Source organism: Meriones unguiculatus, chromosome 15, assembly GCF_030254825.1.
Source record: "Meriones unguiculatus strain TT.TT164.6M chromosome 15, Bangor_MerUng_6.1, whole genome shotgun sequence".
NCBI lineage: Eukaryota > Metazoa > Chordata > Mammalia > Rodentia > Muridae > Meriones > Meriones unguiculatus.
Window position 1 is genome coordinate 61,073,597 of NC_083362.1, and position 26,942 is coordinate 61,100,538.

The window sequence follows — 26,942 nt, forward strand, 5'->3', positions numbered from 1 at the left end:
AATGAGCAAAGAGCACCCATCAGTTGGAAGCAAGGAATTCCCCAAGAAGCAGCTTTTTAAAGGGCCTCTGAAATAATACAGGAAGGGTGGAGTTGGGCTTCTGGAATATTCGGGGAAGGAGCAGCCGGACTCGCATAGACAACGGGGGCATGACAGGTGAGTGCCGGCCTCTACCGGCCAGGAGAGGCGGGGCAGCGTGTCGCGCATGCGCACGCGTACCCTCGGCCTGCCTCCTCACCAGGACGCGCTCTCGGGCATGCGCACGCGAGGTTGAAGCGGAAATGGCGCCGCGGGGCCGCGCGTCCGGGCAGCGAGCGGAAGTGGGTGTGAGAGCGGAAGTGGCCGGCCGGAGCCGGGGGCTGGGCGGGGACCGGGATCGTCGGTGAGGCGGCGGCGGAGGCGGCGGCGGCGGCGGCTCGGCAGGCGGGTTGAAGCTTCGGGGGCCAGGTCGGTCGGGTGGTGGCTGCCTCCACAGGCAGCGCGTGCCGGGCCAGCGCGTGCGTCCGCCTCTCCCCGCCCCGCTCCCCGTCCCCTTCTCCCCTCACCTACCGCACCCAGCCCCCCTCGTCTGGGGCAGCGGGGCCGCTCCCTCCGTCCTGCCCTCGCTTGCCCACCCTCACCGCCCTTGTTTCTCCTTCCCCTGCCCGGGGCAGCCGCCGCCATGATCCTGCTGGAGGTGAACAACCGTATCATCGAGGAGACGCTCGCACTCAAGTTCGAGAACGCGGCCGCCGGGTAAGCGCACGCCGGGAGGAGGCCGAGTTGACCCTAGCTAATCCCGGTTGTCGTCCAGTCCCCAAGCTCTGGAGGGGAGCGATCGGGAACCTGGCGCGGCTTCGGGGCTTCCCTGGCAGGGTAGACGTGGGAGGCGATGGGGCGCGGTGGGCCGAAGCCTGAGATGCGTGGGGAGAGGCTGAGACAGGGATGCGGAAGCAGCGAGTGGACTGGAGCAAGGCGTGCCAGAGAACCGGAGACCTGTGGGACGTGAGGGCAGCCGAGGCCAAAAGTCACGCCCGAGAGTCTACTGCCCAATGGGCAAGAGAGAGGGACCCACTTTCCTCTATATTTTCCGTCATTGTTCCGAACCCAGAGAGACCCCTTTAGGGAAGCTGAATTGAAGGAGTTTTCAGGAATTCCCGGGGCGAGGTGGGAAAGAACATTCAGGCCCAGATCGCCACCGGCATTCTGCTTCCCCACCCCCATCTCTCCCCCAAGAGAAGCAGTTTCGAAAGCTCGGGGGACGACCCTAACCTACGTGAGAGAAACTAGCCGTTTTGTTATATATTCCTTAGGCAAAGCCAAACAGTCCTCCATCTACACTCTCCTTAGCCCTCTTGAGACCAGCTTTCCTTCTGGTTGTGTGTCTTAAATTCTTATCGAAGATCCCTGGTCTTTGATTTGTTATTTGGTAATGCCGGCCGGATTAACAGCTGCGTCTGCTCCCAGAATCTCTAAAGTTTTTAAGATAACCTTAAACGTCGGCATCTTAATATATGGGACGCATATATTAAGCCTTCTCTGTCAAACACAAAAAAGACAAACTCCTCCCCCAAAGCTGCTTTGCCTTTCTAATATATTTAAAACCTAAGCAGAGGAATTGGCTTTTAGGTTCTAATTTATGGTGGCCTGTGGCCATTCCTTTGCCTCATTTCCTCATTGCTGAGGATGGGGCTTCACATTTTGGTTTCACAGTTAGGAAATAAGTGCCGGCTGTTTTCTGTGAACTAGGAAGTAGAAATAGGAAAGTTAAGTGCTTGCAGATCCGCAGAAGGAAGAGGATCGGTAGAAGGGCAATTCTAAGCATTCATAATGAACTTGTAGTTCACAGACGTTGAAAAAGCATGAACCCAGTACCTATATCGAATATATTGTCTGTCCTGTCTCTTTTAAAGTCACAGATTTTACTTGAAAAACAAAACAGGACTTCACTTGAATTGGTGCATTCAGTGAGCATATTGTTTCCTGCCTACGGCTGCAGTTGAGTACTTGTGCAACTCATTTGCTTCTTTTCTTCAGCCTCGTGCTAGTTCTTTGCATTGTAAGTTTTTAAGTCAGTCAACCCTGGGACTTAGCGGAGGTGATGGGGTGTGTACTTTTTTTTTTTTTTGAGTGGGGTAGCACAAAGGAGGAAGTTAGAATAACTTCTGCATTTTCACAACTGATCTTAGTACATACATTCTCAAGTCTAGACTAGCAGAGAATGAGTCCTGGGTGATTATAAGCTGATCTACAAGATAAATCGCTGTATGTATTCAGGTGGAGGCATGCCTTTTAATGCAGGAGGACTTTCACATTTGTGTATTAATAACTTGTGATTCCAAAATGTGACTCGTTATTCTCATTATTCAGAATTTTACTTAGTCCTTTTTCTTTTAGAACTCTTTCCTTAAAGAATGCTGGGGTTGATGGTGCATGCCTCTAGTTCAAGCACTGTAACCCCAGCTTTCAGGAACATGAGACAGGAAGAGCAAAAGTTCCAGGTCATAGTGAGACTTTGTATCCAAAAAAAAAAAAAACCCAAACTGGGTGTGGTACCCTTGGAGTCACAGCACTTGGAAGGTGAAGGCAGGAGGATCTGGAGAGCAAGGCCTGCCTAGGTTACCTTGTTGCAAATAAAAAAGTTCATCCTTTCCTAGAGATTAAAATGGGTTTTTAATTTGGAGGGCATAAATTAGAATTTCCAAGTTTGTTTGTTTTTTTTAAGATGCTCAACTATAGTCAGGTTTAATGTTTGAGGAGGTAGTATGCTTTGTCTTATCCTAGCTCATTCTCAGAGATAGTGACTTAAAAATACACTTAAAACATCGTGTTTAAAAATAACTTTGAAAAGAGTCTAGTGAGGGCAAGGTTTTCCTGAGATTGCCTGTTTCTGCAAGGTGTGTGGCATCCACTTATAATGCTCAAAGTCGGGAAGCAAGATCAATGCAAGTTCAAGTCCAGCCAGAGAGATACAGTGAGACTCTGTCTCAAAGAAGAGAAAAGGCTACCTCTGAGCAAGTGTGTTTTCAGACCCACCCTTAAGATGAGGCAGCATTGGAGGTTAGGGAGGTCCATGCCTACACCAGTGCTCTCAGCAAGTATGCTAGGGTGCTCATCATAAACACTGCTGGGTCTTACCAGCACTCAGTACCAGGCAGCGGTTTAAAGGATGGGGAGCCTTTTGAAGAGGGCCTGTTAGCAGAATTAGGGAGGAACTGATAGATAAGCAATGCTGAGGGAAGATATTGACCTTAAAGAAAAGGAGTAGTCCAGAGGACCTTTGAGAGGGGAAAGGCTGTGCAGTGTGGAAGTGTGGGAGGGCTCAGCTCTACCCTGCTCTTTGCACTTCTCAGAACAAACTAATCAGGGAAATTACGTTCATGTTAGCCTTTGCCAGAGTAAATCTTTCCGTTCTGCAGTCATTTACTACATTTGGCCCATTAGATTTAAATAAAAAAATGAAGTAAAACTAAAATTGGTTTCCCGAGTTGCTCTGTCTGTGTTGCATTTCTAGGCCTCCATTGCCACTCGTGGGTAGTGACTACTGTGTTTGCACAGTGTGTATGCCCATTCTTGCAGACACTTCTGTTAGAGCTGCTCTGCCTACTGAAAATAAAAGCATGAGATAGTTCGTTTTGGGGGGTGTGTTTCAGAACCTGGGCTCTTGCACACTCCAGGCAAGTGTTCCCACTGCACTGCTTCCCAGCTCTCACAAGATGTTCTTTAAAATACTTTTGTAGTATATACTCCAAAATAAAGTTGCATAGCTTTCCTTTTTGTCTTTACCTTATTTATTTTTAATGATCCCTTGGGTTATCTTGCTGGATCTTTTTGCCTGTCACATCAGACTAAAAGTTTAAACTCGTGTTTGGGTGAGAATTCTATAAGATAAACTGCTTAAGCATAGAATTGGCCACAGTCACCTTAAAACACGGTGGCCTTGTAATTTAAAGGCAATTTTAACAAAGCTTCCCACTTCCTGCCATACTCCTGTGAAAGGGCTTATTGGTTCTGTGTCAGTATCTTCACAAAGCACCTTCCTGACAGTCCCCATGCTATGACTAATTAGAAAGCTAAGGCGACACTGTAGATAATGTCCTGCCCAGGTCTTATCAACAGCATTGCTTTTTCATTTAGGAATTCTTGCCCAGACCACAATTAAAGCAGAAGTAATCTGGAAAATTTAGTTCTTTTGTTACTATATACATACCAAGAACCTTTTCATCCTCAGAAGCAAGGCTGTCAACTTTGCAGCTACACAGTCCAGAACTGAGGAAACACTGTCAGATGCGAGCTGCTATTGATTTTAAGTGCCTTCTGGCTTCTTACCACAGCCTGTGCAAATTGTAGGGAGCTGTGGTTCTGTGAGGGGGAGAACTCAGTAAGCCAGCAGCGCTGAGTGGGGTGGGCGAGGACCGTGGGAGGAGAAATTTGAGAAAGGAATAAATTAAATCTTGCTGATACCTTGTTCTCATTCCCAAATATGCCACATATGTCCTCAGAGAGACAGACCGGCTAGAAGAGATTCAGAATTAGGACATTGTTTAAGCCTGTAGATGTAGTGGAATGTACTATCTGATTGTTAAGATCTAGTTGATCTTTTTATAGGGCATTACGGTTGACACACTGCTACCTGTCCTCTAGCCTATTTACATTGTCTTTGGGATATAAATCTCCGGAGCTAGATTATCATTTCAGCCATCTTTGTTTCCTCAGAATCGTGTGTGTGTGTGTGTGTGTGTGTGTGTGTGTGTGTGTGTGTGTGTGTGTTCACTTCAGTAAGTATTATTTTGAAAGGAATAAATGCAGCCAGATAAATTCTTGGTTTCTTAAGAAGCTTATTCCCTTTCTTTTTTTCTTTTTTCTTTTTGTTGTTGTTGTTGTTGTTGTTTTGGTTCTTTTGTTTGTTTTTGAGAGGGGGGATCACACCTGCTGTGTCACTGCCTCATTCCTATGAAACAGGTTCTCTTACTGAACCTGGAATTAGGCTGGCACTTTGCAAACTGCAGTCATCCTCCTGTCTCAGCCTCCACAGCACTGGGGTTACAGGCTTTTTCTGTGAGTGCTGGGGATTTTAACTCAGATCCTCATGCTTGCCCAGCAAGTGCTGTTACCCACTCAGCCATCTCTCTCCAGCATATTTTTTAGTTGTTCTGAGACAACATCTCACATTATAGCCCAAACTGTTGTGAAACTGTGTATCCCAGGCTGGCTTCAAACTCATGGTGCTCCTTCTGCCTCGGTTTTCTATATGACCTGTCATACCTGGCTTTTTAACACTTTTCTGAGAGTATGCGTCAGCTTCTATATCTGTTAGTCTCTGTATTTTGAGAGGTGGTTTAGCAAAGAAAACGACCATCTTTTATTTACCTAACACCTGTTTTGTGGGCTTTGCTCAGGTCAGAACCTTGTAGAGGATCTAAAGGAAGTAAACAAAAATCTTTAGTGAGCACAAAAAGCCTCTAACTTGGGACAAAGAAAAGATAACTAGAAAAGGGTCATAAATGTCCCAGTGGAGAACTTTTTCCCAGGGTATATTTAGAAGTAAAAACTCCAAAGACCTCACCAAAGCAATGGGGTAATATAATTGCTAGTAGGACTTTACTAACTGTTGACATTCTGGAAGCTTCCTCAGAAAAGTATAGAGTTACCACACCTGGTTTTAAGAAACTATTTTGGGCTGGGCTGCAGTGGTGGACTCCTTTATCCTAGCACTCTGGAGGCAGAAGCAGGCAGATCTCTGTGAGTTCGAGGCCAATCTGGTCTACAGAGCAAGTTCCAGAATAACCAGGGCTACACAGAGAAAGCCTGTCTCAAAAAAACGAAAAAAAAAAAAAAAAGAGAAGGAAGGAAGGATGAATATATTTTTTTGGGTACAAAAGAGATGGCTCATCAGTTTAAGAGCACTTGCTATTGTTTTTGCACTTGCTCTCCTTGCAGAGCTCAGTTCCAGCCTACTTCAGGTAGCTCACAGCCACCTGTTAACTCCAGCTCCAAAGGATCTGATACTTTCTTTTGGCCACCGCAGGTAGATGCACACAAGCAAATAAATCTTTATAAAAAGGGATTTCTTTTAAGTTTTGCTCTTATTTTATGTGTATGAGTGTTTGCCTGCATGTATATATGTGCACCACATGCAAGCTCAGTGTCATGGAAGTCAGAAGATGTCTGGTCCTCTGGAACTAGAGTTACACATCGTGTGAGCCACCCTGTGGGTGCTGAGAACTCAAGTCTTCTGGAAGAGCAGCCAGTGCTCTTAACTGCCGAGCTGTCTCTTCAGACCCCTTTTAAGAGATTTTTAAGACTATCTCTTAAAGTCAGAAGTGGTCCCTCGTGCCTGGAATCCCAGTACTTGGGAGGCTGAGGCAAGTGGGTGTCTATGAGGTAGAGGCCAGCTAGTACTACAGAGAAACCCTGTCCAAAGCTGTCATTATCCTCCCTCTACCTCCCAAGCTTTGGGATTACAGCTGTGCACTAACATGCTTGGCAGAATTGCTTTATTATCTTAACTTTGTAGATAAGAAAATAAGGCATAGAGACGTTAAATGGCTTCCAGACATCACAAAGCTAATCCTTGACAGAGCCAAGACCTGACCAGAGGCATTCAGGCAGCAGCTGGGTACGGTGCTTGGTTGTCATTCTAGTACTTGGGAGGTCTAGGCAGGAGAATCAGCCCAGGCCATCCTCAGATACATATTAAGTTTGAGGCCAGTGGGTTACATGAGACTGTCTCAAAAAAATAAAAATAAAGCTGGGGATTTGGGGAGGGGTGGCACACACCTTAATCCTAATACTCAGGAAGCAGAGGCAGGGATTGAACTCAGGTCTTTAGGCATGGTAGCAGTGTCTTTATTCACTGAGCCGTTTTGCTAGCCTCCAGTTTTTACTTGTTTCTGCTGTAAATTTTCTTGAATCTGAAGCTTGAACAGATGGTAAAACAATAAATGTTTCATCTTTTTTTTGGTCTACTAAATGGACCCTTCTATTACCGTGATTTTAAACCATAAAAAGGCAGAGCAGGCTAGGTGTGTAGTGCCCCCTTTATCCCCAGCACGTGGGAGGTGGAGGCAGAAGGATCATTTGTAGCTCAAAACCAGCCTCAGCTATCTAATAGGTTTGAAGCCAGCCTGGGCTACATGAGATTCCGTCTCAACAATAAATTGATTAAAATATAATAATGATGAAGGCAGAGGCCGGCAGATTTCTGAGTTCTAGGGCAGCCATACAGACAAACCTTGTCTTGAAAACCAAATCAATCTCAATGTCTCAGTCTGTGTGTGTGTTTGTGTTTGTATTTGTATTTGTATTTGTGTGTCCGTGTCCATGTGCACATGGATGTTGGGAGTCAGAAACGCCTGTTGGGACTAAACAGTGGTTGTTGGAGTGTGTTTTACTTCATCATTCTCCCTGTTGGGGGCACAGAGTTTACAGACCTCCAGCTTCTAGATAGGTTCTCCTGTGCTTTAGCCCAGTACCTTAGCAGGCTTTCTCCTCCAAACCTTCTGTGTAGCCTTGAATAATGAACTAAAATATTAATGGCAGTGGTTTGATAGATATTCCCAAGTCATACAGCAAGCTACTTAGAATGGATCTTAGCAATGTTTCCCAGTGGAGATCCATGCTCAGTGTGCTTTCATGCCTAGAGAGACTCAAAGCTTAAGTGTTTATGACTTAGAACATCCATTCTTTCCAAGACAGGGTTTCTCAGTGTAGCCTTGGCTGTCCTGGACTTGCCTTATGGACCAGGCTTGCCTCAAACTCACAAAGATCCACATGGGCCTCTGCCTCCCAGAGTGCTGAGGTTACAGGCGCGCACCACCACACCCAGCTAACATTCAGGTTCCTTTTTTTTAATATAATTTTTTATTACAATTTATTCACTTTGTATCCCAGCTGTAGCCTGAAAAGATTTTGTTTGTTTATTTAATGCATATTAGTGCTCTATCTGTATGTGCACCTGCATGCCAGAAGAGGACAATAGAGGGTATAGATGGTTGTGAGCCACCATGTGTTTACTGGGAATTGAACACAGGACCTCTGCAAGAGCAGATAGTGCTCTTAACCACTGGCCATTTCTCCAGCCCAACATTCAGGTTCTTAAGTTGATTTTTCTTCCGTCTGTTGATGAAGTAGTAAAGTGAGGCACTCTAGCTTTCCTGAGTTCAAGCCTAAGGGTTAAGGGGAAAATAACACCCCAATGCCCCATCCCACCCTATTTAAGTCAGGCAGTATGGTCCCTGACCCTAGGACAAGGGATCAGATCTAGGAGAGTGTGTCTGTATGCTTTCTCTACCTAGGGTGGCATCTTAGTATTTGATTTAAATGGGCCTTTTAAAATTATGTATACTCTTGTTTTTTAGAGGTAAGGAATCGCTTGTTGTTGTTCATTGCCTTTGTTTCTTGGCTACAGTATGAAAGCTCAAGAGCAATTTGAGCTTTCTCCTTTTTGGAAGGGGCATTCATTTGTTGAGACAGGATCTGCTTCCAAGTCAGCATTCAGCCAAGGATGACTGAACTCTAATCCTCCTGTATCCACCTCCCAAGTGATAAAATGTCATCTGACCCCATCTCCTTTGTTGTTGTTGTTTTCTGAGACAAGATCTCCCTGTGTGGCCCCGACCAGCCTATAATTCATTATGTAGACAGAGTTGGCTTCAAACTTGTGATAATCTTCTTGCCTCTGCCTCCCAAATGCTGGGAATATGGACATGAGCCACCATGCTGGGCCTTGTATTGTCACACATGGGTGACTTTGAAGAAGCAGGGCAAACTTGGATATGTTTCCTATAGGTATTTTGCTTTTTGGGGTTTTTTTTTTCTCTAACATATACCTAATAAAAGCTAGTTTATTTAAGGGATATTATTTTGCCTCATTATCAGCTTTTAGCAAACATAAACTACCTTAGACATCCCATTATTTCCCAGCAGAGTTGGAAGTCATCTTGGTTCCATTGACAAGTGAGGGAAAAAAGAGAGTGTAAAATATTCATATTCAAGGGCTGGAGAGATGATTCAGCAGTTAAGAGCTCTTGTTGCTCTTACAGAGGAAATGAGTTCGGTTCCCAGCACCTACATGGTAGCTCACAACTGCCCATAACTCCAGCTCCAGGAGATCCGACACCCTCTTCTAACCTTCGAAGGCTCTTGAACATATATGGTGCACATACCTTCATGCATAAAGAAAAGAATTTTTAAAAGAAGATTCCCACTTAAGAGGTCTTGAGCAAGGGGGTAAAAGATGGAAATATATTTATCTTGTCTGCTAAATGTAAAACAAACTAGGATCATTTGAATTAACTGCTAGCAAGCTGCTGAAGGCAGTAAAGTTTTCTGCCATTGGTATTGAAGAGAAGGGTGTAACAGCTTTTTCACTGGGTTTCAAATGACTAAAGTAGCTGTTGCATATCAGAAGGTCTTCGAGGCCTGTTGTGCTGTTTTGTCTATAGTAGTTCTGCAAGATGGGTGAGATCATTTATATTCTTCCATTTTATAAATGAGATGAGAATAAGGATGTAAGAAATCTTACTTGCCCCAGAACATAAGCCTAGTGAAAAATAGTAAGGTAGAATGAGAGCAGGCTTGATGGAGAGTGGCAGGTGCTTTGATGATGTAAGGAAGAGGGAAAGGTATATAGAAAGGCTTATAAATGATCTTTGGGACAGAACAGACCTTATTGCTCTGTTATTGGCTTTTCACTTTAAGTAAAGTAGAACCATTCTACGTTGCTATAGTTAGTCATTTTTCTGTGTTACCTCTGTAGACACTAGAGGGTGAGGGTGGGGCATTAACCAGAGTGAGCACCAGCTGTGGCAAGCAGTTGAACAACAGTTGGAAAACACATGCTGTAGGTGTCCTTCTCAGCTTCCTTAAGCACGTTCAGACCTATGAAAGAATGAAGGTGCACTCTTGTCGTCTGTAAGCCTGGCAGTTATGCAGTGTTCCAGTTTTAAAGTAAAAATCAGTAGTTTTTCAAAGATCCCCTAAAGCAGGCAACAGCACAATTATTTTCCCCCATTTACATTTGGTCTGTTGATGTGTATATGTGGATGAGAATGTCCACCTTGTATGTGGAAGTCAGAGGATAACCTGGAAGAGTTGGTTCTTCTTTTACACTGTGGATCCAACTCAGGTCTGAGGTCATCAGGAATAGCTGGCAAGTGTCCCCACCCCCTAAGCCATCCTATCCTAAAATTATTTTACTAAGGACATTTTTGTTGTTTTACAGAAACAAACCAGAAGCTGTAGAAGTAACATTTGCAGGTAAGTGTCTTTATCTTGTCCCTTTTAAGAGAGGGTATAATTTAAAAAAAAGAAAAAGGAGTATGGGCATTTGGCCTGTATTTATGTTTGTGCTACATGTGTGTGTCTGATGCCTGAGGAGGCCAGAAGAAGGCATCAGATCTCCTGGAACTAGAGTTACAGCAGAATGCTGTGAGCTGCCATGTAGGTGCTGGGAATTAAACCTGGGCCCTCTGGAAGAACAGCTTGTTCTCTTAACCACTGAGCCAATTCTCCATTCCTGTAAAGAAAAGTTTTGATTTTCAAGTGTTTCTGAGGCCTTCAAGAACTATTAAAAAAAAAAAAAAAAAAAGACAAAATAACAAAAGAAAGGGGTTGGGGATTTAGCTCAGTGGTAGAGTGCTTGCCTAGCAAGCTCAAGGCCCTGGGTCCTCAACTCTGAAAGAAAGAAAAAAAAAAGAAAAAGAACTATTTCATATATTTATAACATTGTTAACTGACTTTGGAGTTCAGAAAACTATATAAAGCTTCCTTACATGTCTTAGTGAGGGGACTGTTGCAGGTGGTTTTGTGTACTGTGTATTCAGATGCTGATTTGTGTGCCCAGAGATCTGGTTTTAATCTGGATGTGGGTATTCTCATTTCTATGAAGAAACTCCTGTATCAGTGTTGTGTAACAATTATTGTGTCATCTCTGGTTGTTAATAAAGAGCTCATCAGCCTATAGCTGGGCAAGAGAGGAGAGGAGGCAGGACTTCTGATCCCAGGCAGGGGGTCTCAGGTGGAGAACAAGAAGAGAAGAGGAAAGAGGTGGCCATGAGGAGTTTGCCATGAGGTCAGACAGATGGAGCAGAAGCAGCCATCGCAAGACTAAGATGGCAAGTAGTGTAGGGCATGTGGCTGGGAAGTGGCCAAGCCAGCATAGTCAGGTTAGAATAGATAAATAGCAGGTTAGAATAGCTGAATATTTAGTGCTTTAAAACTAATGTAATAGGTCTCTGTCATTATTTGGGAGCTGGGATGGGCAGTAGAAAAAAACCTCTACTTATACCATATTTCTACAGGAGCACTAAATATCTTAGAAGTTTGGTTTTTGTTTTGTACAAAGGACTGTCTTTATACTTTGGAAGTCTGCAGTTAGAATCTAATAGCCATTGTCTAAGTAAACCTAGCATTTGGGGGACCAAGGAGAAGATACTGGAGCTTGTTTTTCAGATCAGAGTAGTATTTTTTTCCATTCCCTGATGACCAGGCAGTGGTACGGGTCTTTAATACCAACACCCAGGAGGCAGATATAGGTGGATCTCTGTGATTTCAAGGCTAGCCAGAGCTAAATAGTGAAACCCTGTTTCCAAAAGCAAACAAACTAGGTGCAGTGGTACACGCCTGTAAGCCCAGCATTTGGGCAGAGGCAAGCAAATATTTGTGAATTGGAAGCCAGCCTGGTCTACAAAGCAGGATAGCCAAGGCTACACTCAAAAATCCAAACCAAACAAAATAAAGAATTGGCTATTTTTATGTGAACTCAGTGATTTTTTTAGCTAAGTACCGTCTATCTTCATGGTTCTTTTGATTCCTGTGGAAGCTCTCCACATTCTGACCGTCAGTAGTGATACAGATGAAGTCAGCTCACTTTGTAATACATAAAGAGAAAACCCAAAAAGAGACTAGAGAGTAAAAGACTTAAAAGACAATCAGCTGTGTCATCTTGCTCTTGGTTAGATGATCCTAATTCAAATATTTAAGACAATTGTGTTTGTAATTATTTTTTTGAGGCAGTAGGTAATAGTTGAGTAGCTTACCTGGTATTTAATATTAAAGTAGGATCTTCTGTTTGAGCATGACTGATTGTGGTTATTTTCATTTAAAATTATCTACATCTCCCAAGATACAAGGAGAAATATATGTGGATCGGATGGGGTGCCTAGGATGTGCTTTGTAGTACATTGGGGTAGGGATGAATACATTCCAAAGTAAGAATGGTGGTGTGCTCATCAGTCTGTTAATCCTGAATAGGTGGATGTGAGTTTGTTTATGGCTCTTTCTCTTGAAAATGTGTCACAATGAAAAGTTTTTAAAGGTAATTTTAACACAAACTGTGGTTATGGTAAAAAAAAAAAAAAAGCTTTGTAATTCTAAGTGAGAGCAAAGAGGGTCACTGTGCAGTTCCAAAGCAGTATTTCTGTTGGCTTCCCAGTGAAATAAAAATAAACATCATTTTACTTGCATTTTCTCTTATCAGAGGTCTCCTCATGGCCAGCCCTGTGGTAAGTGCTAGGAGATTACTCCTGTTTCCAGAGTGAGAGATCTTTTGCTTTTTCACAGATTTTGATGGTGTCCTTTATCATATTTCAAACCCTAATGGAGACAAAACAAAAGTGATGGTCAGTATTTCTTTGAAATTCTACAAGGAACTTCAGGCACATGGTGCTGATGAGGTAAGTCCCACTTTGGTTGCCTTTGGGTCTCTGTTTTTACTTTACCTTTGTTGGCCCCTTGCCAGCAAGGGCTAAACAAACCTTACAAACAGAGGACAACTGACACAGCTAACTGACGCCTCTAGGCTCCATTTCCCATAAAAATGATTTTTAGAGAAGATTTTGGCTCTTTGCTTGCTTGTTTTATCTTGGAGAAACAATGCTTCCTAAGCAAAGTTTTAAAGAATTTTTTTTTAAAGGCTCTCACTTAGCCCAGATGTTTGAGGAAGGTCTCCAATTCCCGATTGCTTCCACCTTCCAAGTGCTAGGATTATAGGCATGTACCACTATGCACAATTTGGGATTTTATTCTTTTCAGATTATTTAGGCTACCCAGATTTCACAAAATAGAGTAAAACAGTAGTCCCCCAGAAATAACAGAGAGAGAATATCTCCTTAACTAGTACAAAAATAGTTACAGTAACAATAAGATAGGTTCTGTTCCTTATTTAGACTCTTATCAAGGCAAGCGTGGAATTTATGGCTTGGTTTTCATTCTGCAAGTTGAAGAAGCATAAGTAACAGCCTGGTAAATTTTTTTAAGTTAATCTTCTTTAGAGCTGACCTTTCCACCTATTCCTTCCTTATAACTACCGTAGAGGAAATAAAAAGGGATGTCTAGGCCATGTGTCTTGTGCCCTGGCTTTGGGTTGCTAGAGTAGGACGTATGGTTCCTGTTGAACTGAAGTTGCTCTGGGGAGAGCCATTTATGGAAGAAAGAAAATGCTGTGACACCAGTGTATGCACATTGTGGTTGGGTCGCAAAGCAGGAAGTATGACTCAGTTCCTGAATCAGTTTTCAGTTATCTTAGTTTTAACAAACTAGGCTCTCTTTAATCTGCTACATGAAGATAAAACCATTTCTCTTTCTGAAAAGTAGTAGTTTTTGAACAGCTTCAGATTTCTGTAATGAAAGGCTGTTTGTCAAGGAATATGATCTAGAACGTTGTAAATCTTTTTGCTCTAAAATCAGATTTAAAGAGAATACTAAGAGCTGTAGGGAGCTGAGTCCTTTTACTGTTCAGATGCTTTGGATTAGCTGAAGGAAAAGAAGTAACCGAAGGAAATTTGAGGTAATTTTATCAGGAGACGAGAAGCTAATCTGTAGCGTGCAACCCAACCTGGCTTGGATTTCTTGACTCTTTCCATACTCTTGTTTGACCTGCTAGTGGAACTCAGGAACACATTGCAGTTTTCATAGCTACCACATAGGCCAACGAGCCCAAATGGATGGAGGAAGTAACCTTGTCGGTGTGGGAGCAGAGTAAGCAGTGAATGACTCCCTATATCGGTTAAACAGTAACCAGCCCATGATAACCACAAGAAGCTTGTTATTTTTGTAAAGGCAGAATACTTGGGTGCTCAGGTAGGCAGATCTAATAGTTATACATAGGTTGCCTCCCCTCTTCCGATGGTTAAAAAGAGGCACAAATTCAAAAATGAATCAAGATTGGAAATAAGAACAATGTGATATAGTGGCACACAACTGTAAAATTGCAGTTATACGTGGTATAAACATGGCTCTAAATACTTTATAAAATTCAGAATATTCACTGGTAAAACTGGAGTTAGACTAAATTGAATGAGGCTTTGGTTTCCCCCATGTCTGATACTCCGTCTCTACAAGTACCACCTGTGGAAGATGTAGCTCAGAGGGAGCATGCCAGTGTTCCTTTTTTATCCCAGACTCTTAGGAAAAGTCGCACATGGAACACCTGAAGGTCAAAACTCCATGTGCCACCGAGAAACTCCGTGACCTTGAGCCCTTCTGTGTAAAGGCTCACTTTGCTATGTGATCACCACCTAGGAACTGCATGGCCATTGCTTGCTTTCCCCTTCATGTAAACAAATGTGATCATAAATTCACACTTTGGGATTCACACTGTTACCAAATTCTGTAGATGAGGATTAAGTACAGAAATATTAGGAAGCTATTCAGTGAACTATGTCTAAGCCTTTGCTTAATATTAGACTACTTAAGAGTGGCTGCTCCTAGAGGGCACAGCTCCTTGGTGAAGTGTTTACTGAGCATGTACAAAGTTCTGGGTTTGGTCTCTGGCACCACCAGGAAAAGAAATGGGTGGGGAGTGAAGAGCCTTATTAACCTTTGATGATATTTTTTTTAGGGTTTTGAAATGGAACATAAAACATGGTTTGTTACTAGTTTTGTTTATTTTAATGCTATCTAGAGAGTTCATTGAATATAAGATGAAAACATTCAGACACCTTTAGACAGCCATTGTATGCTGCTGTTCCATCCCTGAATACAGCAGTAAGCCTGACAGATCCTTCTGCTGTGGAACTGTACCCTCGTGCTACATGTATTTGTCTTGCTACTGAAAAGTCTGCTTTTTTTTTTCCTTTTATTAAATTAAATTGTCTTATGTGTATATTTTGTCTGCATATATATCTGTACCACGTGCAAGGAGTCCAGGAAAGAGCATTCGATCCCCTGGAAATGGAGGTGCAGAAGGTTGTAAGCCACCATATAGGCACTTGGACTTGAACTGGGGTCCTCTGTAAGAACAGTCAATGTTCTTAGCCATTGAGCCATTTCTTAGCCCCTACACTGAAAATCTTTTAAATGGAATGTGTGGCTCTTAACCAATAAGACAAAAGCTTGCTTTTAATTCGTTAATGGTGATTCTTTGTGATACTATAGGCTATAAGAGAGTTATTTGTGGTAAGCATTAGAACTTGACTGGATACCTGTAGCCAGCTTGTATCTTCCTGAACACACCTGTAATCCCCAATCTTGAGAAGTGGAGACGGGAGGATCAGGAGTTCAAGATCACCCTCAACTACATTATAAATTCCAGACCAGCCTGGGTAACATGGCACCTTATCCTCCACAAACGGGTAGCCTGCTTCTTACTATACTGCTGGGTTTTAAGTGTATTCTTACCATCTGTGGAGCAGTGGTGCCCCTCCCTCTCTAAAGTTTTTAGTGAAGGTAAATGAGCCAGTTCTGTGGGATTTTGTGTGTGAGGGTTTTACTTCTCTTTTGGTTTTTGAGACAGTCCTGTGTAGCCAGGCTGATCTCAAACAGGAGATCCTTCTGCTCCAGCCTGAGCATTGAAAGTACGAACATGGGCAACCTTACCCAGCCTCATGCCTGTGTCCCAGCTGTTAAGTGTAAAGTCTGCTGTGCACAAAAAATGCTTCTCAGATTGCTCATGACTTTACTACATACTTTGTTTCTGTCTCTAGTTTTTCCCTTTCCACTATTGTGTTCCTTGCACACTTAAGTGTACCTTGTTCCTTCCTAAGCAAGATGTCTGTTGAAGATTTCACCAGGTAAAGCAGTCATAGTCATACTGGAAGAGCACAGTCAGGAGAGTGTAGAGGGGCTTTTGTTTGTGCTCTACTTCCAAAAGCTAGAACACGGTCAGCAGAATAAGTGTGTCGTATGGGGTGATCGCAAGGAGGTAGACAGCTTGTGAGGACACACTGGTGTTACTGGCTCACTGAGGTTCTGTTTTTCCCTTGCCCTTTTCATGAAAAGCCAGCTGTGAGCTACGCTATCTTAACACATACAAGATTAGCATACTACTGCTTAGAAATTGGCTTTTACCTCTTCATTCACCCTGGCTAGGGTTTCGGAGGTACTTAGTTGATAAGTGATGTACTCTGTTGTCATACCTGTACCTCTCCTGCCTCAAAAAGATAAGACTGTTGAGTGCAATGTAGAATCTGAAAAGAGAAGAAATGGGAGGGGTGTGGTCAGGTCCTTGAGAGACAGCCCTGGAACCAACCTTTTTATTACAGTCCAAGTCTGTAAGAGATCTGTCTTGTCACTTAGGTAAATTTACTTTTCCCTCTAGTTTTCTACCCACCAAATAAAAAAATAAGCATATTGGTTTAGGAAGAGTTTATTGCAAGTGTTTCAAAAAATAATGAAATTGTCATGAACTTCGGATTAACTTTTTTCTCTCTCTCTCTTTCTCTCCAGTTATTAAAGAGAGTATACGGGAGTTTCTTGGTAAACCCAGAATCAGGTATGTAGTAATACTTAGCAGCTATGGAATGATAGCAAAGCACTGTTTGTATCCCATCTTCGTTAGCTAGAGGATTTTGTTTAACTTTCCACTCTGTAAAATACATGTGTAGGAGCCTGGTTTTCAAGTCGGCTCCCTCTACATAAGTAGCCATTAAAGGGTTCTACTTTTTTCAGTGTGACACACAGTGGGTCAAGATTGGTAAATGAATGTATTATTAGTACCCAAAAAAGTCTTTTAGCCAGAGGAGCCTCTTTTGTCTGAGCAGGTGCTCTTGCTCATAAAATCTCTTAGCACAGGAGAGAAAGCTTGGTTTATAAAGCAGTTGTCTCAAAAGTTGAGGGCCTAAATTTGAACATTAGCCCCTAATTAAAAACAACGCACAGTTGTAATCCCAGTGCTGGGAGACCACAGCTGATCTAGAGTTGCTTGTAGCCAGTCTAGTCTAATTGGGGAGCCCTAGATTTCAATGTGAGACCCCATTCAAAATCTAAGATGAGGGGCTGGAGAGAGAGTTCAGTGATTAAGAGCACTGACTGCTCTACCAGGTGACTCAGGTTCAATTCCCGGAACCCCCACATGGCAGCTCATAAGCATTTGTAACATCAAATTAAAATCAAAACCAATGATTGCTTTTTAAATTTTTGTTTTAAAAAAAGAAAAAATAAGATGGACAGCTCCTGAGGAAACACCCCAGATTGAGCCCTAGTCTTCATTCATACACACATATACACAAAGAAATAAATGGCCTTGGGAAGAATGAACATTGTTCCTACTCACAACCCCTAGTAACATCAATATAAATAACATGTAAAAGTCTTATGTCTGCTAGCTTATATAGGCAGCTTTGGAAAGCATAGCCAGCCACAAGATTGGTGTTTTTGTTGCTGTTTTGGTTTTTAAATTTTAAAAAGTATCATTCAAGAGTTGGCAGCACATGCCTTTAATCCCAGCACTTTAATCCCACCACAGGAGGCAGAGTTAGGTAGATCTACTTGAGTTTGAGGCCAGCCTGGTTTATAGAGCTAGTTCCAGGACAACCAGGGCTACATAGCCTAGAGCAACCCTGTCTCAACCCCCTGTCCCCAAAGTATTAGGTATCTGTGTGGCTGGGAGTGTGCTTATGGAAGTCAGAGGACAGCTTACTGTCAGTTCTCTTCCTTCACCTGTACATATGCTCTGCGATGAACTGGGGCCATCACAGGGTTTATAGGAAACACTTTACCCTCAGTGGTCTCACTGGCCCTTGATTGTTACTTTGCATCATCAATGTGTTCTGTTCCTATCTGAAGTCACTCATGGGGTCAAACATTGGCTATGCTTTGCTTTTCCTGGAGACTCTGAGAAACAGTGAGAGAGACAGAGAAAACAGCAAACCTCAACTCTTTGTTATTTTGTTTTGATTTTTTTTTTTTCAGATTCTCCAGAATTGAGTAGTGAGTGTCATTTTAAATATTGACTAACAAAAGTGGGCAAAGCATTACTTTAGAATGATTAAACAACCTGTGCTCTCAGAGCAGTAGATAGGGGAAATAGGGCCCAAGGAATAACCTTATTAATAATAAATAATATAAAAGTTAGAGATTTGAAGATGTGAGGGTCATGTAAGGTTGTGTACTGTGCTCCCATCAGTTACTGTTTTAAATTATCCCCAGTGGTGTAAAGGTATTCTTGAAAAAATGTGTTTAGGCTTTGGAGTACCGTTAATGACTTGATTGGCCCTTTTTCTGGCATTCATGGGATAGAAGGAGGCAGAGTCACTTAGTGGTCAGTAGACATAATTCTCAGTCCCTGTTCTGCCCCACTTATTGGTGACCTTGTCCATAAATTCTATGAATGTTTTAGAGATAGTTTATGTATGTAGCCCAGCCTGTCCTAGAATTCAGAAGACACCTGCCTCAGTCTCTTGAGTGAACAATCCATAACTGTCTCTAGCCACTTGATGATGAATATGAAACTGAAGGCAGAGAGCAGTAGCGTTTTGGTGAAGAGCATGGTTTTTTGCTTCTTAAAAAAGCAGGTCCGCATCACTGTGCTTAACTTAAAAATACTGTACTTGTGCCTAGCTAAATGCTCACAGCAATCTCTTCCCTCTACCTTTTACATCTTCCTCTACCGCCACCCCAGGATGCCCCCTCCCCCCCTTTTTTTTCCCTGCAGGTGAGGACATTGTAAAGGTTGGGCAGTTTTCAAGGCTCACACAGTGAAGCCAAAGTTTGAACCACTTCTGTTCACTTCAAAATAAAGTAGTCTGCATATGCCTACATACCTATATGTTGTGCTGTAGCCAACAAGTCCCTGCTTCTTTGAAGCACTTTTTTGTTCTAACTGGGGATAAGCTTATCTTTCCTGGCTTCTTCAAAGAAAGGCATGGGGGTCAAATGAAGTAGAATTCTGAAACACTGGAAGTTAACACTTATTGAGATAGACACTCTTAGAGGAGTACATATGTGAGAAACAGATTTTCTATCCTGCACAGGGTTTGCAGTGTGGTGTGGAGGGACCATAATTTATTCCAGAAAGCTACCTGCTAACCATGTGGGGGCTGTATTAAAGGTTGAAGAAAACACAAGAGTTGTACAGCTTACAGTCATAGTCCTTTCTCACAGCCTCTCTAGGGCCCTAAAGTTCTAGTCTGAGTTCCAGTTTCTTACTTGTAACTGTTCATCTTTGACACTGCATGGGATTTATTAACTAGCTACAGATATTTACATATTATGGGGTAGATAGAGATGGGAAATTGCCTCTCCATTATTTTTACTTGAGAGAGACGGGTTTGTTTTGGTTTTTGTTGGCTTTAACTGATAAATGATTTTTTTTTCTTCCCACAAGGATACAATGTTTCTTTGCTATATGACCTTGAAAATCTGCCTGCATCCAAGGATTCCATTGTCCATCAGGCTGGCATGTTGAAGCGAAATTGTTTTGCCTCTGTCTTTGAGAAATACTTTCAATTCCAGGAAGAGGGCAAGGAAGGAGAGAACAGAGCAGTTATCCATTATAGGGATGATGAGACCATGTAAGTATGGACTTTTGTTCCTCAAGCCTGAGTGTGTCTGTCTCACAAGGTGCTTATTGAAAGAAACACAGTATGGTCAAACCTTAAACTCTGTTATATGAATCCTTTTGAAATTGATTTTTACAGAATTTCTTAATCTGGAAAATGATAAGGAAGAAAATAGACCACTTCCCTAAACACCTAGTTTACAAAAGATGAAAAGAAAATCCTGTGCTTTCCTTTAAGCCACTACCTTAATGATTTTTAAAATACTTTTAATTTTGTAGGCTTATTTTAATTGTTTTGGTGTTTTATGGGTATGAGCCGCCCTGTCAGATAGGAATTAAACTCTTGTCTTCTGGAACAGCAGCCAGTGCTGTTAACCACTGAGCCATCTCTACAGGCCCAAGGCACTAGTTTTCTAAGTTCTCTTATTTAAAAGAGTTTCCCTTGGACTTGGGAGATACCTTAGCCCTTCAGAGTACTTATTACTGCTTTTCTAGAAGATCTGAATTCAGTTTTCAACCCATATGGTGACTCACAACTATCTATAACTCCATTTTTTTAAAATTTATTTATTTATACAGCATTCTGCCTGTATGTATGCCTGCACCCCAGAAGAGGGCACCAGATCTCATTATAGATGGTTGTGAGCCACCATGTGGTTGCTGGGAATTGAACTCTGGACCTTTGGAAAACAGCCAATGCTCCTTACCTCTGAGCCATCTCTCCAGCCAAACTGCAGTTCTTAAGTTATGTGTATGTGAAATAAAGTATGTGAAATCATACATACATGTATAGATGGCTCCTATCATATGTAAAGAAACTTTTTATATAAACTTTTTATATAAAGTTAGTTATATAAGAATTACTAACTTAAAATCTTATGTTATAGGCGGGCATGGTATTCTCAGTGAGGCAGAGGCAGGCGGATCTCTGAGTTTAAGGCCATCCTAGTCTACAAAGCAAGTCCAGGACAGCCAAAGCTACACAAAGAAATCTGTCTCCAAAAAACAAACAAACAAAATCCAGGGTTATGCATATATAAGATTTTTTTAATCTAACTTTGCTAATTCCCCTTCCTTGAGAATGCATTAACTGCCCAGACTTTCTTCTTAACTACAAGTGCTGGTCTCGGGCACACCTTTGTTTATTGAGTTAGAGAGTTTGGGCTTTACCCTCTGCTTCCCTTGCAGATGAAGTTAGTAACAGAACCTTCTGATGCTGTACTTAACGCCTGAGTTTTGTGCCCTCAGGTATGTTGAATCTAAAAAAGACAGAGTCACGGTAGTCTTCAGCACAGTGTTCAAGGACGACGACGACGTGGTCATTGGGAAGGTGTTCATGCAGGTATGGAGCAGAAAGTTCAGTGGAAATTGAGCTGTAGGCACTTAAATTTTTACTCGGTGCTGTACATAGCCATATATGGCCGGGGCTTGTAGCTCAGTGCTAGAGCATTTGCCTAGTATGTATAAGATCCTGGGTTTGGTCTCCAGGGCCTGGACAGATGGTAGCAGGAACAGAACATACACTTAGAAAAAGATGAGTTCTGTTAGTGTTGAAACTTGAGGATGTAATGAAAAACCCTGTCTTAGTTTGCTTCTTTGTTGCTATGATAAAACAGTGTGGCCAAAAACAACTTGGAAGGAAAGGGTTTATTTCATCTTAGACTTCCAGGTTACAGATCTTCACTGATGAAAGTTCTAGTAGGAGCTCAAAAAACTAGAAGCAGGAGATCACTGCAAGATGAGTAAGACCTTGCCTCAATTTTTTATTTCTCTCAAAGGAAATTATGAAACAGAATCTTCCCTCCCCGCCCCCGCAAATAGACTTGAAAGATGGCTACCACAGTGAGACTTTGTGTTTGAGCCTTTTTCTGCGTAGCAAGGGAAAATTTTGAAGTGCTGTCCTCAGTAATGGCCTTATATTGGGACTAATCAAAAATTCTAGTTTGGGAGTCCCTATTCAGAAAAGCTAGAATGTTGACACTTTGGCATTTGCTGGTACTGGGCTTTATGACGAAAGAGGATCTGTATATGTGACTCTTAAAAGTAAGCCCCTAGATGAACATTTCATAATATTTTTCTGTAGAATTAATGGGAACTAAATGCATTAGTTAAGAAATTGAGCTAAATCTAGACTAGCAAACTAATTTTAAAAACTATGAAGTACAAATTTGGATTTGGCTGGTTTGGAAGGGTTAGATTTGGCTGGTTTGGGGGTTGTGTGTGTCTGTTTTTTTTTTTTTTTTAAGTCTTGTTCCACTTTGTTCTTTGTTCCAGGAATATTCCAGTTTATTTTCATACTTTAAACGAATCTTTTCTCCTAAAGTTTACTGCAGATGTCCACTATAGAACTTTGTAAGGGGTTGTTTTGTTTTGTGGAGGGGGGGTTTTGAATCTAAACTCCTCCTCCAAAGTGCATGTGGCAAGACGTTTACCTAAAAGGAAAAACAAACCTACTCTGGTGTTTTTATTTTTGTTTGTTTGTGCTGCCAGTGTTTCTAACTGATGACTTTTTCCTGATGTGCAACCTGTTTGTTGCGTAGGACTCACAAAGCTTCCTTCCTCACTCAGATCGGAGGCTAGGGTAATTTGCGTTGTATAACCACAGAGCCCAAAATATACCACCCGAAGTTTTTTTTTTTTTTTTTTAATCCAGGAAAGTTAGTTTTATTTTGCTTTTCTTTTTGTCCTTTTTGTTGTTATTGTTGGGGGGGGTGCTTTGTTTTTGGTTTTTTTGAGGCAGGGTTTCTCTGTGGAGCTGTGGCTGTCCTGGACTTGCTTTGTAGACCAGACTGGCCTTGAACTCACAGAGATCTGCCTGTCTTTACTCCCAGAGTACTGGAATCACAGGCGTGCGTCACCACACCTGTTTGTTTTGTTTTCTTAAAGCAGGTAGCCCAGGCTAGAGCCTAGAACTCATTGTTTACCAGACACTGTCTTCGAATTTGGAATGTTCCCCTCCCTTTGCCTCCCATGTGTTACCACATCTGGCAAATTTTTTATGTTAAGGCCCACTCTGTGTTGTGGTGGACCCAGTAAGAAAAGCATGGAATACTTCACTTCAGGAATTTTCATGTCCTCTTCTATATGGGCCATGCTGATCTTCTGTAGTGTATGTGCTGCTCAAGTGAGCATGTCTGTTTTCTTAGACTGTCTCACTATGGCCTATGCTGGCCAGTAATTTGTGATCATCGCACCTTAATCTCCTAAATTCTGGCATTACTGGTAAGTGCCATTATGCTCAGCTTGACTTACACCTTGATTTAAGATTCTCCCTTTTCCATAAACAATTTATCCCCAGGGTAAATTATACTTCCTTAGAAGAAACAATATCATGGGCTTAGCAGGTAAAGTCATCTGTCACCAAACACAATGGAAAGAACAAACTCTAAAGTTGCTGATGCTCACACAACACAGTAAATCAAATGTAATATTTTTTTAAACAAATAATGACCTGGTGTTCCCCAGACATCCTGTCTTAGAGAAGAAAACAATCTGGTTGGTTTCTATATAACAGATAATGAAGACAGAGGGTCTGTTTAGAGGAGCCAATTACCTTTGCTATTTCAAGAGAGCCAGAAAGAAGACATCAAGTTGTTTATTTCCTGCTGCAGAAATAGTGTTGATCAATTCTTTTTGGGGGATGTGGAGGAAGGAGAGACTTATGTCTGGTCTTAAGGATGATCTTGATTTCTTTGTTTTTTGTTTGTTTTCTTTTTATTGATTTTGTTTTGTTCTTTGTGGGGAGGTTTTTGTTTTTGTGTTTGTTTGTTTTTTTGTTTTGTTTTGTTTTGTTTTTGAGACAGGTCTTACTGTGTGACAGCCATGGCTGTCTTAGAACTTGCTACGTAGACCAGGCTAGCCTTAAACTCAGATTCTGCCTGCCTCTGCCTCTCTTGAATGCTGGATTATAGCCATGTGCCACCACTTCTTAACCTTCTCCCAAGTGCTGGCTTCACGGGCATGTACCCTGTCTCCATATACCTTTCCTTTAGGTATATTAAGAAGGGAGCTAACCTAACACTGTGCCCTTTCTCTTCTCCATAACCAATCACCAGCCAGGCAAGGCTATCTCAGAGGCAGTGTATAAAACTAGCGTAGTCCCACATGATTTGTATTTTGCTTAGGACTTGAAATCAGTTTGTCTTAGGTAGGCTTTATGTTGCTGTGAAGAGACATCATGGCCACGGTGACTCTTATAAAGGAAAACATTTCATTGGTTCTGGCTTACAGTTCAGAGGTTTAATCTTGGCGGGAAGCATGGTGGCACACAGGCAGACATGGTGCTGGAGAAAAGCTAAGAGTTCTACATCTGGATCAACAGGCAGCAGGAAGAGTGAGCCAGCACTAGCCTTCTAAACTTCAAAGCCCACTCTCAGTGACACACTTTCTCCAGTTAAGCCACACCTCCCAATGGTGCCACTCCCTATGAGCCTGTGGGAGCCATTTTCATTCAAACCACCACACTGTTCTTCCTACTTGCAATGCAAGTAGAAACTTAGTCCCTGCCCCTACTTGTTCATGTCAATGTTTCTATATCTGCAGGGTCAGGGGTGCTTTCTTTTACTCAGCAGGACTATGCTAGACAGACTCTTTGAAGGGTAGAAAAGGAGCTTTAGCCTGAGGAACTCAGCCTGGCAGGGAAGCCAGATGCCCTAATGAATCGTGAAGTATCATTATAGAAATGTTTGTGGAGAAGGGATAGTAGCTCCTGACTAGAAGAGGTGCTGTGAGCAGGAGCATCACACTTCCAGTCATGTGGCTGTGTGTCCATGCTCTCCGTGTCCTAACCCTGAGACTGTCTTTAGTTGCCCTGTTTAAGGGCCACTCAGTCTACCCATTGGATTTAAGTTTTGTGGTTTTGTTTTGTTTTGTTTTGTTTTTATGTGCATTAGTGGTTTTGCCTGCATATATGTCCGTGTGAGGATCTGGATCTGGAGTTTCAGATAGTTGCGAGCTGTTATGTGGGTGCTGGGAATTGAATTCAGGACCTCTGGAAGAGAAGCCAGTGCTCTTAACCCCTGAACCATCTCTTCAGGCCCAGTTGTTTGGGTTTTTTAGAGAGTGGATCCAAGCCTTTGCATGTATTGCTGTCATTGCTGGGAACTCTGGAGAAGGATGTTATATTCACTCATCTGTTTGTATAGGAATGCATGGGGTCTGGAGATCAAAGCATAAAAAGAATGGCCTGCTTGTTTAATTTGTTAAGGATCTTGAGCTCTTTTATTGTTTTAAGGGGGTTGGTTTGGTTTTTTTGAGACAGATTCTCCTATAGTCTAAAGCTAGCCTTGATCTGCCAGGTCTGACCCTGAACTCGATCTTTTTGTGACAGTCCCATGTTCTGAGATTATGAGCTTGTGCACTCCTGGCTGATTAGAATGTTCTTAGAGTTTTTTGTTGTTGTTGAGTTGTGTTTTGGGGGGGTGGAGGTGGAGCAGGGGTCTTTTGTGTAGTCCGTGCTGTCCTAACTTTGTTCTCCTGCCCTACCCTCCTGAGACAAGGAAGCTTCTTTCATTCTGTCATCTTTAGCCCCTAAGGGGAGGAGTTAAGTTTGCTCTAGAGTTTTGATTGATGGATTCTAAGTAATAATGGGTAAAGGCCCAACACCCAATAAAAGCATGGCATTCATGAAACTAGAAATGAAAGATCAGGTGTGGGTGTACTGAAGTTGTAGAGGCAGGATAATCATGTGTTAAAAGTCCTCACTATATACATGCAGATGGTACCCATATACATAACATACATAACTAAATAAAATTTTTTTACAAATCCTCATTAGGCTGGAGAGATGATGGTTCAGGCCTTACAGCTCACAACCAAAAGTTCTTCTCATCTACTTAGTGAGTTTAAAATCAGCCTAGCTTATGAAGCTCTGTCTCAAAGTGGGGGTGAGCTAAGGGAGTCATGGGAAATTGGTCAGTTTGTAAAGAGCTTTCTGTGTTTGTATAGAATTTAAAACTCCAGCTAAAGCCTGGGTCCTAGAAATTTTACCATGAAATTTTAAAGATTTCCTTTAAAAAAAAAAAAGGCCAACACTGCACAAAGCAACCCTGTTTCAAAAAAGGGGGAGTGCTTTTCCACATTGTACATGAGAAAATGTTAGGCTGCTGCAGTGCTTATCCCACCTTTAACCAGCACCCTGCAGGGTGATGCTTAGTCTTCCTGTTTTCTGAAGCAGTCTTTCCACTCTGCCCTCTGGCGTGGTGCTTGCTGTGTAGCCCAGCCTGGCCTTGAACTCAAGCTGATCCTCTTGCTGTGTTAGTCCAAAGTAAGATAAAGGAGAAAAGGCTTGTGCTGTAGTGCTTTATACCACAGTTGGAAGATCTGGCTTGTTCAGTGCTTTGCAGTCTTCCCTTTTGAATCTGAAGTATACGAAAGCAGCTCGCACTCCTAGTGGCTGAGGTTCCACAGTTCATTATTAGTTATCTGCTGGTCAAAGGGACTATGAAGGTCCAAGTACATCGTATGGATACAGTGCTACTCGTCTCATATAATTTCTCTTGCTGTGTCTCCACAGGAATTCAAAGAAGGACGAAGAGCCAGCCACACAGCCCCCCAGGTCCTTTTTAGCCACAGGGAACCTCCTCTAGAGCTGAAAGACACAGATGCTGCCGTGGGGGACAACATTGGCTACATCACCTTCGGTGAGGCTGAGTGGTAGTTCAGTGGAGAATGCTTGCCCACACACTTGGCCTTGGGCTCAGTCCTCTGCATTGCACAGAACAATCCAGAACCTTCCATCAGCAAAGTGGAGTTGCGACAAAAGCAGGCATATCAGCATGGTTGTGTAGCTTCTTCTGAGCTGGGGCACTGATTACAAAGCAAGCTGGGTGCTGTTTTACTGTAGTAATCATTTCCTGTTTCTGTTTTCTTAACTGATAAAGGAGAAGGTAACTTCTGATGTCAGAAGTTAGGGGCAGGCCATATCAGCATTGCTTGGCAACTGAATAAGAGTTCTCTTGTCACATGGCAGTGCTTGGATTTTTGCTGTGCATACCTGAGCTGAGCCGTGATTTTGTTGTTGTTTTGGTTTTTTGAGACAGGGTTGCTCTGTGTAATACTGGCTGTCCTGGACTCTCTTTATGGACTAGGCTGGCCTCAAACTCACAGAGATCCACCTACCTCTGCCTCTTGAGTGCTGCAATTAAAGGTGTGCACCCTACCCAGCCTGAGTTGTGATTTTTGAGTCTTCTTTTCCATTGAAGAAACCAAGCTTCACTGTGTCAGCCTAGTGAGCTGACTGATC

The 26,942-nt window shown here is 42.4% G+C and overlaps 1 protein-coding gene across 2 annotated transcripts in view; it reads left to right on the plus strand.

Annotated features, from left to right (window-relative positions):
- The first annotated feature begins 301 nt into the window (after positions 1 to 301).
- Positions 302 to 26,942, plus strand: part of Arpc2 (actin related protein 2/3 complex subunit 2) — a 31,461-nt gene continuing 4,820 nt past the window's right edge. The window contains exons 1-8 of one of the 2 annotated variants that reach the window (XM_021664361.2): positions 302 to 447; positions 654 to 735; positions 10,205 to 10,239; positions 12,544 to 12,656; positions 16,648 to 16,693; positions 19,526 to 19,712; positions 20,948 to 21,041; positions 26,214 to 26,340. In XM_021664361.2, the coding sequence (XP_021520036.1) occupies positions 662 to 735; positions 10,205 to 10,239; positions 12,544 to 12,656; positions 16,648 to 16,693; positions 19,526 to 19,712; positions 20,948 to 21,041; positions 26,214 to 26,340 (676 nt within the window). In that variant the 5' untranslated portion in view covers positions 302 to 447; positions 654 to 661. Of the gene's footprint in view, positions 736 to 10,204; positions 10,240 to 12,543; positions 12,657 to 16,647; positions 16,694 to 19,525; positions 19,713 to 20,947; positions 21,042 to 26,213; positions 26,341 to 26,942 lie in introns of both variants that reach the window. The other variant, XM_021664354.2, reaches the window with a different exon arrangement.